Genomic DNA, 17360 nt, shown 5'->3' with positions numbered 1-17360 from the left:
CCATCCAGACCACAGCCCAACTCTGTTCTAACAAACCCCAGCCCAGCTCTTCTAAAACCCGTGTGTAACACCCCCCTTGGCTATCCACTTGCCCTATGCTGTCTTTCTGTTTCAGGCTTGTCTGCCCCAGTCCCCAGAGGGAGGAAGGGGAAGAAGACGAAGAACCAGTTGCTAATCCCGGAGCTAAAGGATGCAGATTGGCTAGCCACCTGCAACCCCGAGGTGGTCTTGCATGATGATGGCTATAAGAAACACCTCAAACAGCACTGCAACAAGTGAGTGTCCCTCCTCCCCATACCCTGGTGGCAGCCCGGTTCAGACTGCTTCGATTCCTGGGAACCCCACAGGGAGACCACTTCATGCTCTTGTGCTACTTCCATGCAAGGTCTAGAAAGACAGGATGTGTTATCTGTGGTCTAAGCTGGCTCAGAATTCATGTTACAGCTCCTATAACTCCTTTAACAGTACCTCTGCTCTCCCGCAGAACCTGACCCCTCTGCGATTGCATTGTATATACCCCTGAGGATTTTTCTATTTTGACTCTCAAAAACCAGTCAGGTCATCCTCTGCCCCTGAGGTCACATTAACAAGGGCAGAACATTGTGGCCTTGGTCGCTGCCACTCTCAGCCTCCTCTTCCAGTTTGCTGTTGCCATTCATGGCCTTCAGTTATTTGATAGGCATGCATTTGAGATAGTATGCTTTGTATCTGTAGGCTAACAGCTGGGGTCGGGTGGGATGGAGACAGCAAAAAAAAAAAAACTGATTGAAAAACAAAACTTTGTTCATATGTAGTTTAGTCTTGGGGACTTGGGGCATTCAGCGACAAAACAATGGCAAGTTTGCATGTGGATATTTGCACCACTGTGCAATGTATCTGACCCTTGGAAATGATCTAATTCATGTCAAGGTCATGCAAGAGTTATCTTCCCAGCATTCCTGGTAGGCAGTGTGAGGGCCTCCGGTCGCACACCTCTGGTAATCAAGAGTTTATTACTTTATAGGTTAAGAGCTTTTGCTTGGGTTTTCCCATCTCCCTATAACATCTTCTTAATGATTTTGTAGTTGTTGGGTTGTGGGGTGTTTTGTTTTGGTTTTTTTCTTTTACAGATAAAGTATAATCCTTTCCCTTGATCACCTCAAATATTTGAAGATAAGTCTCATGCCCAATACTGTAATAAAAACTATTGTACACAAAAGTACAAGCTCTTCAGAGACAGCAGTAAGCACTCAAAGTGTTGTTATTATTAGTACTATATTATTTTAGGCATGAAATTGTCATCAAAAGAACCTTTAAAAAGTTAAAAAGCACTGCTTCAAATCTAAGCTAAAAGCAGACAGGATAATGGTTATCCACTGGGGGTGGGATGTAACTGTAAGGGAATACCAAGGGGACTTCAGGGAAAATATTCTGCTTCCTGATCTGGATGCTGAATACACATGTATGTTTTATTTGTAGGAATTCATTAAGCTATACATGTTTGCAGTGTGCACATTATGGAAGTATATTTCACATCAGTAAAATACTTTTAAAAGAAAAAAGGATATGTCGCCACCCAAAATATTAATGGATTGTTTTCTTTGGCTAAACCAAGGGTGTTACAAACCTGCTGCAGTTGTGTGTCCCTTTGAGTTCAGACACCAGCTTGGAGGAGGGGGCTGGCTATAAGGAATTGTCCATCCATCCTCTGAATTGATTTCCCTTCCATTTGGAGGAGAATTGAATACTATTGGCTTTCAATTCTGTTCTCTCATGCTGCAGATATTGTCAGACATCAACACATTTGTTTCTCTTCATAGAAATGGAAACAGCTCTCCCTGTCTTAGGGAGACAGACATTTTCAGGAAAGCCCTACTCTAATTGGGCTAAGTCTCAGCAGGCAGGACTCTGACATTCTGTTCCAGTTTTTACTAAAGCTGACAGCTACGACCATCTACAAATTAAGGATTGGCAGTGGTTGTAAATTTTTAAGAGTTCTTATTCTCTGGGCTTTAAAAATAAATAAATAAACAAACAGGTTGGGTGCAGTGGCTCACGCCTATAATCCCAGCACTTTGGGAGGCCGGGGCGGGTGAATCACCTGAGGTCAGGAGTTCAAGACCAGCCTGGCCAACATGGTGAAACCCCATCTCTACTAAAAATATAAAAAATTAGCCGAATGTGGTGGTGGGCACCTGTAATCCCAGCTACTCGGGAGGCTGAGGCAGGAGAACCGCTTGAACCCAGGAGGGGGAGGTTGCAGTGAGCCAAGATCGCGCCATTGCACTCCAGCCTGGGCGACAAGAGTAAAACTCCATCTCAAAAAAAAAAAAAATACTCTCAGAATTATTTGAGTTGATTGACAGCTGAGATGAGAAATGTTATACCAGAGATAATAAGGGTTCTTTCCAATCTATAAGTTCTAACTTTGTGTGTTTCCACCTACAACTTGAGCCCACAGTGGCACTTTCTACCCAGATCTAATAGATAGAAATGATGCTTTCTCAGAGGACTTACCCCTTTGTCATAGTCCATTTTCTGCTGCTATAACAGAATACCACAGACTGGGTATTGGCTCATGACTCTGCAGGCTGGGATGCCCAAGAGCACAATAACGGCTTGTGGGCAAGGGTCATCCGATGGCGAAAGGCGTTACTTTTGTTATATACCTATAGCACCCAGCATGATGCAGAGCATATAGTAGTTGCCCAGCAAATACTTGCTTAATTGCTTTGTCTGAGACATGTTTGATGCATTCCCGTGGAGCCTGAGTGTGGTCCATACAGAATAAAAATGAATTGAGCACCTCAGAAGAGAAGACATATTGCCATGAAAAATAGACACTTGCCTTTATTCATTTATTCATTTAACTGTGTACAAGTGAAACTGTTTGAAAACACCACTGTTCACCCTGCTCACTCTTCAGTAGCTGGCCTCTCGGAAGCCACCTCTGCCTAAGAGGTCACTGTGGCCACATGGAAGGGGTGAGTACTGTTAAAGATGAGAAGAGCTGTCTGTTCCTGCTGCCTCCTGTGGCTCACAGGATGATCTAACAGATAACTGATGTGGTCATTTTTTTTTTGTAAAATAGGAATGATCATAATAATGTCTGCCATAATGTTTTGTTTTTCTAGCGCCTTCTCTTCTATTACTTCGTAATATTAACTACATGGGAATGCCCAGAATTTCCCAGTGTTAACTTGGGGATGTGGTTCACAGACAGTTATGGGTTCTAATTTGTTTGCATTAATGTGTTCACCTTTCATAGAGTACTTTTGCGAGTCCGGATGCTGTACTACCTAAAAGCTGAAATACTGGGAGAAGCAGCTGAGAAAGCATTTGAAGGATCTCCTGCCAGGTAAAGCAAATGAAACTTAACTTATCAACGTTAAAGAATTGACATAAAATGCCTATTCATGGAGCTGGCCAAACTTGCCTGTGCTTAAAGAGGCCCATGTTCCTCCTACCCCCTGCCCAGGACCAGTGACCCAGATGGGAGAACAGGCAAGTAGAATAAGGACAATTCATCAGGTCATCTACAAATAAAATAAAGGAGAAAACCATTTCTTAGAAACCTAGCTTTTGGTGAGTTAGTTCATTTTATTTCCCTCAAAAGTGTTATAAATTTTCTTTTAAAACAGTCATTTACTGTAGAACGAGTGTCGGTTACTGATCTGACATGTATAGACTGGAAGTTTTACCCACCATCCTGTTCTTTGCCTTAGTACTCATATACGTATTTCCTTTATTTGCTAATCATATTAATAATATATGTGGCCTATTCATTTTGTTGCATGTTAGTTTTGCAAATTAGTGTTTGGAAAGCTATAGAATCCTGTGGGAGTATCCCAAGATTTCCAAGATTGAGGCTACCAGGTTCTCAGCTTCCACTTAATAAAGCTGTCAGAAAGCCCCAGTTTATAAATGGGATCACCAGGTGCAGTTTGCTAGCCCTGTGCACATCTGTCATTCCTAGAGAATACCAAGAGTGCTAATATTTGGACTTTGTGTTGAGATTACCTGGGGCCGTGGTTTCTTCTTTCTCTTGCTTTCCATTGAGGAATGCTAGTGTCTGTAGAGGTCATAGGAGCACTAAAGTAAGAGAGAGGGACATAGACAACCCGACCCATGGGGCAACTTGTAATCAGAGCCAGGCTCCTCAGCAACTGTTACCACTTTTCTATGCCTTTCAGAGTCACTATTGTAATTTTCAGCAGGGATGGGGAGGTTGTGTGTTTGGTAGACAGGTTCAATTTGAGTCGTATAAATGCAGCAGAATTCCACCTGATAATATCCATCAAGTGTTACCTGGCAGAAGTACTCTGAACTTACTGCTGTCATGTGTAGGAAGTCATAGGTGGTAGCTAGGTAGAACACAGAGAGAGTAAGTCTGCTGCCCACCCTCTTCCTTCCGCTGCATTCCTCTATCTCTTACTGCTGCTCTTCAGGTTGAATACCTTCTTGTGGAGAAGTTGCCATGAGGCATGAACAGCAGTTCATCCCATAAAAGTCATTCAGCCATGGCACTGGGCAGGCAGAGCCATGGATCCCTGGAAAGGTGGGGGTCAGGAAACACTATCCCCACAGAGGGAGCTGGGACTAGTAGGGAGCATTCGGTCCTGTGTCACAGTAAGAGTCTGACGGAAGAAGAAACTTTAGAGGCAGCTGGAGGGGGAGGGAGAAGCCATCCAGATGCATGCTATTCCCTAAACCTCAAAGCCTTAAAGAGCGAGGACTGTACTCAGATGAATGAAGACAGTGAACTTAGGGTTTATGTGAGCTCTCCAAACACGTACAGAAACTCAGAGAGGGGCTAACACCTGCATGTCTGTGCCCTAGGGTGAGTTATGTGCATCCGTTTGGCCAGGAACAATGCAGTTTTTGATCAATTTTGATCTAATAGACTACTGCCAGGAGGTGCCACCTATTATGGCACTTACCCTCTGAAAGGCCCTCCTGATATACCGACTTGTTCCAGTGTGGACTCTTGGTCTTAAATGGTGCGTAAGATCTCTACTTGTTGAGGCAACATACTGAGCCACGATGATTTGGGCACTATTTTAAACATACAATCATGTATGAATTCAACTGTTGGGGAAGCTCTACCTTCAGATGTCCAATATATCAATGGCCTTTGCTGTGGTTCACATAAGGTGCACATTAGAACTCTATACATATGGATCCCAAGAAGCCACCCTGGACCAACTGACATTGGGTTCTCCAAGAGGTGCTTCAAGACTGTGTCAGTCTGTCAAAGGTAGAGCCTGGAAATCAAGTACTTATGCTTAAATCACTCCCTAAGTGATTCTCATGCAAAGCCCTGGTTGAGAAACAATGACCCACCGCCTTCCTAACCCTTTTGTTTATTGTTACTTTAGCATCTCAGCATGCCAGTAGGACTGTGGCCTAATACCAGGGTTGGACCAGTAGCTTTTGTGTTGTTTTGAGTCTACACCCTTCCTTCCCTAGGGAGCTGGATGTACCTCTGCCTGACATCGACTACATGGAGATCCCAGTGGACTGGTGGGATGCTGAAGCCGATAAGTCACTTCTCATTGGCGTGTTCAAGCATGGTGTGTATTTCTCTGAAGGCGTTCCCTTCTGTGTCAGTTTCCCCCAGGAAGGATGAGTTCAGCCCCTCCGACTAAGCTCGGCATGTTCCTGCAAAACTCCATCATTCTGTTACACATTCATCTTAAAAAGTAGAGCTTCACAGCTGCCCCCTTGGAATTTCCACCAGATGAATATATGGCTCACAATAATACTGCGAATTTTATATTATTGAGGAACATTCAGGCCACAAAGAACCTGTTTGGTGTATATCTTCCTCCCTCGCCTGTCCATGCTGTCGGATATGGGACTGCCTCTAATAGTCCCAGTGCATGGCACATAGTAGACACCTTGAATGAAGGAGTAAATAAATGGCGGGAAATGCTAAGTTTCAGCATTTCATATATATGCAGAATTATAAGGTCATTCTAGATAATCTACATCTTCCTAGTGTGTATCTTTTACCCCACTGGCATTTTAAAAACTAAGCATAGAAGATAGCATAGACTGTCTTTTTAAAAATGTGGTAATTGAGCCACTAAAGGGGACTGAGAGGTTTTTTAAACACTTGGAAAAACTGAAGTAAGTGCTCCCTTTCTTCACCTCTGGCAGTGTTTGAAACAACTGCCCTTGCTTTCAGCCAACTGCCAGACATTAAAATGAATGATGAAAGTGTCAAGTGATAGTCACCCATAGTATGCCTGATACACACTTTCCCTGCCAGGTGAATCAACAGAAATTTTAAAATGAGGAGCAAGGTTTAAAGTGAAAAGAGTTAGGTATACCTGGCTTTAGCTATCAACTCCACTACTTACTAAATATGTGACATTGGGCAAGTCATAAGCTTCTCTTATTTTCTCACTTATACAATGGAGGAGGTATAGTATCAAAACAGCCTACCTAGGGGTTGTTTAAAGATTAAATATTACATTAAATGTAGACCACCTAGAACAGTGCTTGGTACATAATAGGTGCTGGGTGCAATTCCACTCTCCCATATTACTCTGCCTTTGGAAGGTTGTTAACTTTCTAATACATATTCTTTAAAGGGAATTCTTCAACTTTTACAGGCTAACCAGCTATATTTAAGTAACAACCATGCCTATACATATTTTAATTTGGAATCCACTCAAAACTTGGATACTGGTATTGAGAATGCAGGCTTCAGGTGGTGCAGTGCTGCTGAGAACCCTTTGTCAAACCGCCGGGGTTAGGCTAAAGCGGTGCTGTCCGGTAGAACTACATGCAATCATAGACATGCCCTAATTCTCCACTGTCGTCTGTGGAAGCCACTAGCCCTGTGTGGCTATTGAGCACTTAAGATGTGACTAATGTAACTGAGCAAGTGTATTTTTATGTACTTTTAATTAATTTAAATTTAAATAGCCCCATGTAGCTAGTGGCTCCTCTGTTGGACAGCGCAGGGATAGAACTCAGCTCCAAAGTAGAAGGAAGTGCGTGATCTCCCTGTTAGTCACAAGGTACCGCAGTGCAACCCAGACTTGGTTTAACCTAGTTTTGGAAGGACCCCAGAAGACAATAGGCTGCTAAAGGCAGCCAGATTCCAGAGCATCTGAATTTGGTTTGTGGGGGAAGGCCTAGTGACCCTGAGTCTCATTTCAGTGGTGGTTTTAGGGCACATTGCCAAGTCCCTGCGTGGCAACAACATGCTGAGAAAAGAGAACACATCTGAAGTCCCAGAAGTATGGCAGGTAGAATTTACATGCTGCTACTTCTTCCTCCCCCACCCCAAGACACCCACCATAGACATACAGAAAACCAAGGTGGATCAGGACTTGGAAGAAATAAGGGAAGTCCCCAAATGCAGAAGTCATTTAAAGCCAGAACTGAAAACTTAGGGGCCAATATGACAGTGAACCAGAAGGACTGGGTTTTTAATGCCCACAGAAATGGAAAACATGACCTTGAAAGGGCTGCCCCTCCAGGAAAGGGAAGCAAGAAAAAGCTCTCTGGTCCAAGAAAGCAGAGCTAAAGAAACAGATCCCTGAGTGATAAAGAGATGAAGACATGAAAGAGAAGATGAGACTTAGAGGACAGAGTGAGGTTGACATCCAAGAGGTGAAACAAGACATGCCCATAAAATACTAACAACCCGGTAAGGCAAATCAATATCACACACAGTCTGTGAGGCAAAAAGCATAATTTGGAAGAAAGGGGGTCATTACACAATGATGATAGATACAACTCACCAGGAAGATATAATTAATAATTCTCACGCGAAGGACATAGCCTTAGAATGTGTAAAAATTTACAGGAATCTAAGGAGGTCCAAGATGCCTTCTCACCTGGAAAAGACAGGTTATTATTGGTGCCCTACCTTCTAGTTTCCTAATCCCTAATCACGGTTCAGGGTATTGGGATTAATCAGTTGATCTCTTAGTCTCGTATTGGAGATAGAGTCAGCCCAGATGATACATAAGGTCGCTCCCAAACTCTTCTGCTCGTTGAAGCAGTTTTGGGGAGTATAAATTAATTTGTGTTTGCTGATCACACCTGTGAGATGTTAAGATGACACTTCATCACTCAATTCCATTCAGATTCTCACAGATTGTCAGTTGAGGTGAACTTGGAATTTACAGTTACAGCTGAGGGGCAGAGGCCTTGAAGGTGATTTGTGCAGTGTCTGAAGTGTCTCATTGTGCAGGATGAGTTTAGCAGATAATGCTATAAAGACAAGAGAAGAAAAAGCCTCTGTTCTCAGTGCTAGGAGACTGATCCTAAGCCATAAATGCAGACTCTGCATAGGGCCAGATCAGTTTAGTTGGATGGTTACATTGGAGTCAACTTAGATGAGGTTGGACAGATGCCTCATGGGCCCATCCTCTTTGGCACCCGCCAGAGTCCAAATCAGATCCTGCCCCTGCCTGGGTGCTGCCTATTCCATGAGCTTAGGCTTAGACATGTCCTCATCTAGGTAACACATCTGACCACCCCTTTCTAACCTTCGGCCTCATCACAGTATAACCAAGCCCACACAACATGTCTTACCAGGTGACAGCTTCTCAGATATTCAGCAGCTCTGGAGATGTGATACTCAGCCATTTTCAGAAAGCCAGTCTGTCTAGTGTTCACTTTTCAGGGATATTGTGTCAGGAAGCCCGCTCCACTTCACCTGCATGCCTTGGTTAAGTATGAGCTGTAGAGCTGCAACCATTTTCTTTGTTAAGAAACACATGACTGTTCGTTGACTGAGGTTTTGTGAATTTTTTTTAAGAGACAGGGTCTCACTCTGTCACTCAGGCTGGAGTACAGTGGCGTGATCACAGCTCACTGTAGCCTTGAACTCCCAGGTTCAGGTGATCTGTCCACCTCAGCCTCCCAAGTAGCTGGGGCTACAGGTGCACACCACCATGCCTGGCTAATTTTTTTTTTTTTAATTTTTTGTAGAGAGGGGATCTTATATGTTGCCCAGACCAGGCTGGTCTCGAACTCCTGGACTCAAAACAGTCCTCTTGCCTCAGCCTCCTAAAGTGCTGGTATTACAGGCGTGAGCCACCATGCCTGGGCTTGTGGATCTTTTAGTCCACTCCAGACATAGCCTGCTGTAACCCTGTTAAATGAGATGAATATAGCCATAGATCCATCTCCAAGCTGACCCCATTAGCATTGGCTTAGTTTCTGGTTGGAGCTTTAGCCTGCAGCAAAAAGATTTCTGTGGCAAACCTATTCTAAATTATGCTCTTGACAGCTCAGTTGGGTTGAGTGACTGCTGCCCCTCCAAGGTAGCCTGGATGTGTGAAATTTTCCTTGACATACAGACTTTAGTATTTCTGTTGATATTCTTAGAGAGCAGCTTATAGACTAAAAGTGAAAAGAGGCAGGCAGCCGACACCCCCTCATGGGTCTGTGACGTTGCTCTTTGTCTTTGTATTACTGTTGCAGCTCCTACTGGCCTCTCTTCAGGACAGTTGTTAGGGTTTTCTAGGGGACTGAAAGAGTCATTCTTCCTCACCTCCAGCTTCACAGCTAATTGAGAAATAAAAATACTGAATCTGTCTCTAGGCTACAGATCCACACATGACAAGAGAAAGTCTACAGAATAGAAGCTTGCCCAGGTCAGGGAGGGTCGCAGCTTGCTCCATGCCTGAGCACAGAGTGTGAAGGTGGTATACTCCTGGACAGTTGGCCTCCCTCAGTAGTAAGGGGACAGTAAGGGAAGGATTTCACCATCTCACCTGTCATTTAAATTACCCCTCTCTTCATGAGAAGCAGGTGGAGCAACTGGCTGGAACCTCCTTAAAAGCAGGAGTATTGGGGAATTTTCTGTTTGATGTGAGCTGGGGCAGGAACATGGGGAAAGGGTGAGAGTGGTTCTTCTTCCTACAACAGTGATTGGAAGAGAAAAGAATCTAGGCAAAACCGACTCATCTGGTCAGTTGTTTGTTGAGTCTGTACAGTGTCAGGCCCTTTGCTAGATACTGACTATATAATGATGAGCAAAAACAGTTACAGGTTCTGCTCCTAGGAAGCTCACGACCTCATGAGAGACTTAGAGCAATCAAGTCATTGCCATAAGGAATAAGTGAGTAAAGAACATAAGGCACTGCAGAGCTTCTCGTGCCAGGTACCTCATGTGGGCAGCACCTGTCATGGAGATGGCAGGAGAGCCACTGTGGATTAAAAGATCAGCTACCCACAGCTCCTCAGGGAAAAGAACCAGGTGCTACCTACAGCATGAAGGATACAACTGCATCAACAGTGATACAAGAACAAAAACCAAAGTAGAAATGAAATACCAAACACAGTTAAATCAGGTTTGTTCCTAAGAGCCAGGCTGGTTCTCATTTACACTCAGCTCTTCCATCTCCTCTGATGGGGACTCTGCCTTTTATGTGGCCAAATGCTGTCTCATTCTAAGAGTACATTAGGTTCAATAAAATAAATCCTCACACATGGACTTTATCAAACTGAAAATCAGGGTTTTTAAAATTGTTTTGCTTCCTTTTTGAGGCCCCTCTTCTGGGTCAAAACACTGTCTGTTGTTAACTTTGGGGTGTGATGAGGAGTAATTCCAAAGCCCTGGCCAGCGTGGATTAAGATTTGTACTGAGTTTGTGATACAGAGGCCACAGGTCTGTCTTAATGCAATAAACAATCATCGTAGTTCTCTTTATATTTCAGTCCTGCCATCCATCATGTTCACCTTCCCTTTCTAACACATGGGACAAAAATGAGCTGTAAGAAAACAAGGCCCATAAAGGATATAACAAGGTATCCAGAGTTGAGGATGGGGGAAGCAGTTGCAAAACCAGCTGACAGGAAGCAGCAAACAGAATTGTGTATCTATACAATTGTCTTTTCACGGACACTGAGTATTTCCGTAAGCCATTGTTTGTTGGTCAAACACTACTCAAAGTTGTCCGCTTTAGCACCAGGATTTTTCCCTGATAGTCTTATAGGATCTCATTAATCTTAAATAATTTTTTTTGTGTTTGTTTTGTTCTTTACTAAATAAGGAAAACAAAAGGACTAGTGCCCAAAGCAAATATTGTGAGTTCTAACATGACTTCTGGCATTTCTCACCACTCTTGATCAGGTTATGAAAGGTACAATGCCATGCGAGCAGACCCAGCACTTTGCTTCCTGGAGAAAGTTGGGATGCCCGATGAGAAGTCCCTTTCTGCAGAACAGGGTGTTACGGATGGGACCTCAGACATTCCTGAAAGGTGAGAAGCCACGTAGGCCAGCCCTGATGTGACATGCCATGCCACTGATCTGTGACCCCTTCCTCATACACCCAGCACTCTTTGTATCTCTTCCTCAGTGTCTGGCATCTCCCTACACCTTGCCACACTGCCGCTGTTTTCCGTAATTGCTACTTTGGTTACACCCTGCTCTACCTCAGACCTGCTCTTTGACTTCCAAGCACTTTGAACCAAATACCGGTTCCTGTTCCTCATGAGTTTCCCAGGCTGCCCACCTTTCTAAAAGCCTGCCCAGCTTTCTAACCATGTCCATCCCTTGTCTGGTCAGAGGATTCCTGTGGGAGAATTCAGACCTCCCATGCCTGGCAGAATAGCTAAGAACAGACACAAGTACAGCCTTCCTGACTCTGAACTACAGTTCCTCAGATCCAGTATTGTCTAAGGATTGCATAGTCCATGAGCAAGATGGATTTAGGGGCCGCTCCTTGACAGCCATGGCATTTCAGCTTGTCCATGGACTGTGTGCAAAAAAGTAGATGGAAGGCCTCTCCTTTGACTGATTTTTATTTACTCTTGACATAAATACATAGGAAAACTAAACAGCTAAAAATTGTAGTTCTTCAAATTATATATATGTTTTTGAAAACATAGCTTTTTTTTTTTTTTTTTTTTTTTCCCCGAGATGGAGTCTTGCTTTGTCACCCAGGCAGGAGTGCAGTGGTGCAATCTTGGCTCACTGCAACCTCTGCCTCCCAGGTTCAAGCAATTCTTCTGCCTCAGCCTCCTGAGTAGCTGGAACTACAGGCACGTGCCACCATGCCCAGCTGATTTTTGTGTTTTTAGTAGAGATGGGGTTTCACCATGTTGGCCAGGCTGGTTTTGAACTCCTGACCTTGTGATCCACCCACCTCAGCCTTCCAAAGTACTGGGATTACAGGCATGAGCCACCACACCCGGCCAAAACATAGCATTTATCTCTTAGCTTTTATCTCTTAGTTTCTCCCCAAAAGTAGCAGATACTGCTTTGCATTGCCCAGGACTGTGGCCAGACCTGAGAGTGTGGCACTGCCAGGAGCCCCTAACTATTTGCTCAGGCCAAGAAAAGTGTGCAGTGCATTTTCCATCTGTCCTTAACCCCTGATGAACACTTCAGCTGCCCCAGCATGTTTCTTGAGGACAGGTAACAGAGATGCATTCTGGGAGATGTTAACAAAGGCCCATATGACTGGTGATTCTCATGTTCATTCACTGATTCAGGGAAAACACTCCCTGGATGGGTGCCTGAATGTGGCATAAAGGCTATTTTTTGTGGGGTGGCTTTTCTTTCTACAGTTAAGCGGTAAAGCCAGGAGCTTATCTTGCCTCTAGGACTTGAGCATCAAGGACGAGAATATTTGGGACGCAAATATTTCAAAGGCAGTTTTTTGGGGGTTGTTTGTTTGTTTGTTTGTTTGTGATGGAGTCTCTTTCACCCAGGCTGGAGTGCAGTGGAATGATCTCGGCTCATTGCAGCCTCCACCTCCCAGTTTCAAGCAATTCTCCTGCCTCAGCCTCCCGAGTAGCTGGGATTACAGGCACCCACCACCACGCCTGGCTAATTTTTGTATTTTTAGTAGAGACGGGGTTTCACCATGTTGGCCAGGCTGGTCTCGAACTCCTGACCTCAGGTGATCCGCCCACCTCAGCCTCCCTAAGGTCTGGGATTACAGGTGTGAGCCACTGCACCCACCCTCAAAGTCAGTTTTTAAAAGAATCATGAAAAACAGGTAGGCATCAGCAGTAGTTAAGCTCACAAAAGAGAAGACATTAGGCAGCTGAGCTAGCATCAAGAGTCTGATGGTAACAAGGGGAAAATGTCCTTGTTAACCAGTGGCAGCAGAGCTCCCTTCCAAGCCAAGGAGTGACTTTTGCCAAATGTGATTCTGTGGGAAGATTCATCCTACTGTGACCAGGGAGTTGCAACATTAGGCCTCATTTGATGTGCACAGCCTTCAGTTTCTAGAGTGTGTTCTTTTATCAGAGTCACATGTTCAGATGACTCTTGATGGGCAGGAATTACCTTTTTCTGAACTTGCCTGAGTAGGCGTGAGGCTGGAGCCTCATGCTGCAGTCTCAGTTGAATAAAGGTCTTTGCCTGTAGAAGTGATAACTGTTTGGTGATAGTTTCTCTCATTCTCAATGTCTCTTGAATTCTCCCACAAGGGAGGGAAAAACTAAGACTTGGAATGCCTTCAGAAGAAGGGATCTATTGTCAGCCCTCCTTGTCTGTGGATGCAGAACTCTCAGATCCAGAGGGCAAACCAAGGGACTTGATCATCTACCGATATTGGTATCCCTGAGGATCTGAAAACCAATCCTCCATGGGTACAGACGGCTGACTCAGAAGTTCCACTTTATTCATGGAGGATACCTGAAATTTCAGATAGTACCAAACCCTGTATAAGTTGTATTTTCTCCTATAATAAACATACCTATGATAAAGTTTAATTTATAAATTAGGGACAGTAAGGGATTAACAACAATAATAATAGAACAATTATAACAATATACCTTAATAAAAGTTATGTGAATGTGATCTCTCTCTCTCGCCCTGTCTCTCCCCCAAAATATCTTAGTATTTTTGGACTGTGGTTGACCAGGGTAACTGAAACTGTGGATAAGGGGGACCTAGGTAGTATGTGATGCCTTTTTTTACTTTTATTTAGAGGCAACACAGATAAAGAAGACAATGCTGAGGACAAAGTAGATGGCCTCCAGAAACAAGCGGTGAGTCAAATGTGCAGTATTGGTCATTTACACTGTCTTTCATATTAAGAAAGAAATCCCTATCTTGGTAGTGATCTGGGGGAACTTGATTGCATTACTACAGTTACATTGCATTTTCCCCAACATTTTATTATAAAAACTTAAAATATACAGACTGCAATTGCATTTTTATTCTAATTAAACTTTTTATTTTGAGATAACTATATATTTCAGAAGCAGTCACAAAATATAGTACAGAAATCGCATATACCTTTTATCCAGTTTCCCCTCGTAGTGGCATCTTGCAATATTGTAGTACGATATCACAACCAGGATACTGATATGGATAGAGTCAAGATACAGGACATTCTCATGACCACAAAGATTCATCCTGTTGCTGTCTTATAACCACATCCTCTTCCTTCTGCCTTCACCCCTCTTTAAATTCCTGGCAGCCACTCATCTGTTCTCTATTTTTTATGATTTCGTCATTTTAAGAATGTTCTGTAAATGGAATCATACAGTATGTAAACTTTGGGGATTGGCTTTTTCATGCAGAAAAATTCCCTGGGATTCATCTAGGTGGTTGTCTGTATCAACAGTTCATTCCTTTTCACTGCTGAGTAGTATTCAGTGGTATGGAAGAACCAGAGTTTGTTCAACCATTCATCCACTGAAGGGCATATGGGTTGTTTCCAGTTTTTGACTATTAAGTCCTCTGTAAATATTTGCATATAGATTTTTGTGTGAACATACATTTTCATTTCTCTGGAATAAATGCCCAGGAGTGTAATTGCTGGGTCATGTGATAGTTACATGTTGTGTTTTTTAAGAAATTGCCAAATTGTTTTCCAGAGTGGCTGTACCATTTTACATTCCCACTAGCAATGCATGAGAGATCCGCTTTCTCTGTATTCTCCATCCACACCAACATTTGGTGTGGTCACTATTATTTTCTTGAGCCATTCTGGTAGGTGTGTAGCAATACCTTGTTGTGATTTTAATTTGCATTTCCCTGATGGCTAAATGATGTTGAAGATCTTTTATGTGTTTAATTGCCATCTGTATATCCTTTTCAGTGAAATGTTTATGTCTCTTGCCTATATTCTAATTTCATTGTTTTAGTGTTGATTTTCTAGAGTTCTGTATATATTCTAGATACTAGTCTTTTGTCAGATACGTAGTTTGCAAGTATTTTCTCCCACCCTGTAAGTGTCTCTTTTTAGGGAGGATCCCTTGAGCCCAGGAGTTCAAGACTAGCCTGGGCAACATGGTGAGACCTTGTCTCTACAAAAAATAAAAAAATTTAAAAAAATTAAAAATCAGTTTGGCATATTTGTGGGTTCTATTTCTGAGTTCTCTGCTCTTTTCCATATATCTATTTGTCTTTTCCTCTGCCAGTAGCACGTAATCCTGAGTGCCGTAGCAATACCGTAAGTTTTAAAATTTGATAGATACCTCCCACTTTTTTCTTCTTTTTCAAAATTGTTTTTGCTTTTCTTGTTCCTTTGCCTTTCCATATAAATGTTAGAATAATCTTATCCACAGAAACTGTTGCTGGGATTTTGATAGGCATTGCTTTAAACCTTTATATCTCTTTGGGGAGAATTGACATCTTCATTGAGTTTTTACAGTACTGAATCTTACTGTATACCTCTGCATTTACTTTTTTTTTTTTTTGACTCAGGGTCTCACTCTTTCACCTAGACTGGAGTGTGGTGATGCAATCATAGCTCACTAAAGCCTCGACCTCCCAGGCTCAAGTGATGCTCCCAGCTCAGCCTCCCAAGTAGTAGGGACCACAGGTGCATACCACCACACCTAGCTAATTTTTTCTATTTTTCTGTTTTTTGTAGAGACAGGGTCTTGCTGTTGCCCAGGCTAGTATTGAACTCCTGGGTTCAAGCAATCCTCCCTCCCCGGCCTCCCAAAGAGCTGGAATTACAGGCATGAGCCATTGTGCCCAGCCCTTTTCTAGGTTTTTGAGGTGGGAGTTTCTGTGTTATTGATTTGAAACTTTTCTGTTTGTCTAATATAGGCATTTAGTGCTATAAATTTCCCTCGGCATTGCTTTAGATGTGTTTCATTAATTTTGTGTTGTATTTTCACTTTCATTCAATTTAATGTATTTTTTTTTTTAATTTCCCTTGAGACTTTCCATGAATTATTTAGGTGTTTATTATTTAGTGTCCAAGTGTTTGGAGATTTCCCCATTACCTTGCTGTTACTGATCTCTAGTTTGATTCTGTTATAATCAGAGAACACATTCTATATTATTTCAGTTGTTTTAAATTTGTTAAGTTTGTTTTATGGCCCAGTGTATGGTATATCTTGGTATATGTTCCATGGGCACTTGGAAAGAACATGCTTTTGGTTTTGTTGGATGCAGTATTTCATAAATGTTGACTAGGTCCTGTTGGTCAATGATGTTGTTGAGTTTTTCTGTATCCTTGCTGATTATCTGTCTAGTCGTTTCATCAGTTGTTGAGAGAAGAATATTGAAGCCTCCAACTATAATTGTGGATTTATTTATTTCTCCTTTCAGTTCTATCAGTTTTTGCTTCATATATTTTGCAGCTCTGGTTGGTGCATACACATTTAGAATTATATGTTCTTGCTGGGCGCGGTGACTCATGCCTGTAGTCCCAGCACTTTGGGAGGCCAAAGAAGGCAGATTGCTGGAGGCCAGGGGTTTGAGACCAGTCTGACCAACATGGTGAAACCCCATCTCTACGAAAAATACAAAATTAGCCAAGCGTGGTGGTGCATGCCTGTAATCCCAGCTACTCAGGAGGCTGAGGCATGAGAACCACTTGAACCCGGGAGGCAGAGGTTGCAGCGAGCCATGATCACGCCACTGCACTCCAGCCTGGGCAGCAGAGCGAGATTCTGTCTCAAAAAAATGTATAGAGAGAATTACATGTTCTTGGCAGATTGACCCTGTTATCATTATAAAATGTCTTTCTCTTGACTCTGGTAATTTTCTTTGCTCTGAAGGGTACTTTATCTGATAAATTAATATGGCTACTTTCCCTTGATTAATTTTTGCATAAATATAACTTTTTTATTCTTTTACTTTCAACCTGCCTTTATTGTATTTGAAGTGAGTTTCCTATAGATAGCATACAGGTAGATCATAATCTTTAATACGCTCTGCCGGTCTCTGTCTTCTAGTTGATATTATTCAGACCATTTACACTTTATGTAATTATTGATACATTAAAGCTTAAGCCTGTCATTTTATTGTCTTCTCTTTGTTTTCCCTGACTTTTTATTTTTCCTGCCTTCCTCTGGTTTACATGAGTATTTTGTATGATTTTATTCTGATTTATCTTTATTTTTGTAGCTTTTTAATGCTTCTAGGTGTTTCATATATTTATATGTAATGTATCACAGTCTACTAATGCTATCATTTTATCAG

The 17360-nt window shown here is 42.6% G+C and overlaps 1 protein-coding gene across 6 annotated transcripts in view; it reads left to right on the top strand.

The window, feature by feature from the left end:
* The window catches only part of CHD6 (chromodomain helicase DNA binding protein 6), a 216602-nt gene that overhangs the window by 167894 nt on the left and 31348 nt on the right, over positions 1-17360 (top strand). For all 6 annotated transcript variants that reach the window (XR_010132270.1, XM_055372994.2, XM_055372996.2 and 3 more), the window contains 5 exons: positions 116-275; positions 3248-3337; positions 5449-5552; positions 11086-11215; positions 13900-13960. Coding sequence is in view for 5 of the 6 variants with exons in the window: in XM_055372994.2 (XP_055228969.2) it covers positions 116-275; positions 3248-3337; positions 5449-5552; positions 11086-11215; positions 13900-13960 (545 nt within the window). In the remaining variant the exon portion in view is untranslated. The remainder of the gene's footprint in view (positions 1-115; positions 276-3247; positions 3338-5448; positions 5553-11085; positions 11216-13899; positions 13961-17360) is intronic.

This window comes from Gorilla gorilla, chromosome 21, assembly GCF_029281585.2.
Source record: "Gorilla gorilla gorilla isolate KB3781 chromosome 21, NHGRI_mGorGor1-v2.1_pri, whole genome shotgun sequence".
In the NCBI taxonomy this organism is placed as follows: Eukaryota; Metazoa; Chordata; class Mammalia; order Primates; family Hominidae; genus Gorilla; species Gorilla gorilla.
The sequence above is the reverse complement of the archived record's forward strand: the minus strand, read 5'-3'. Positions and strand labels throughout refer to the sequence as shown.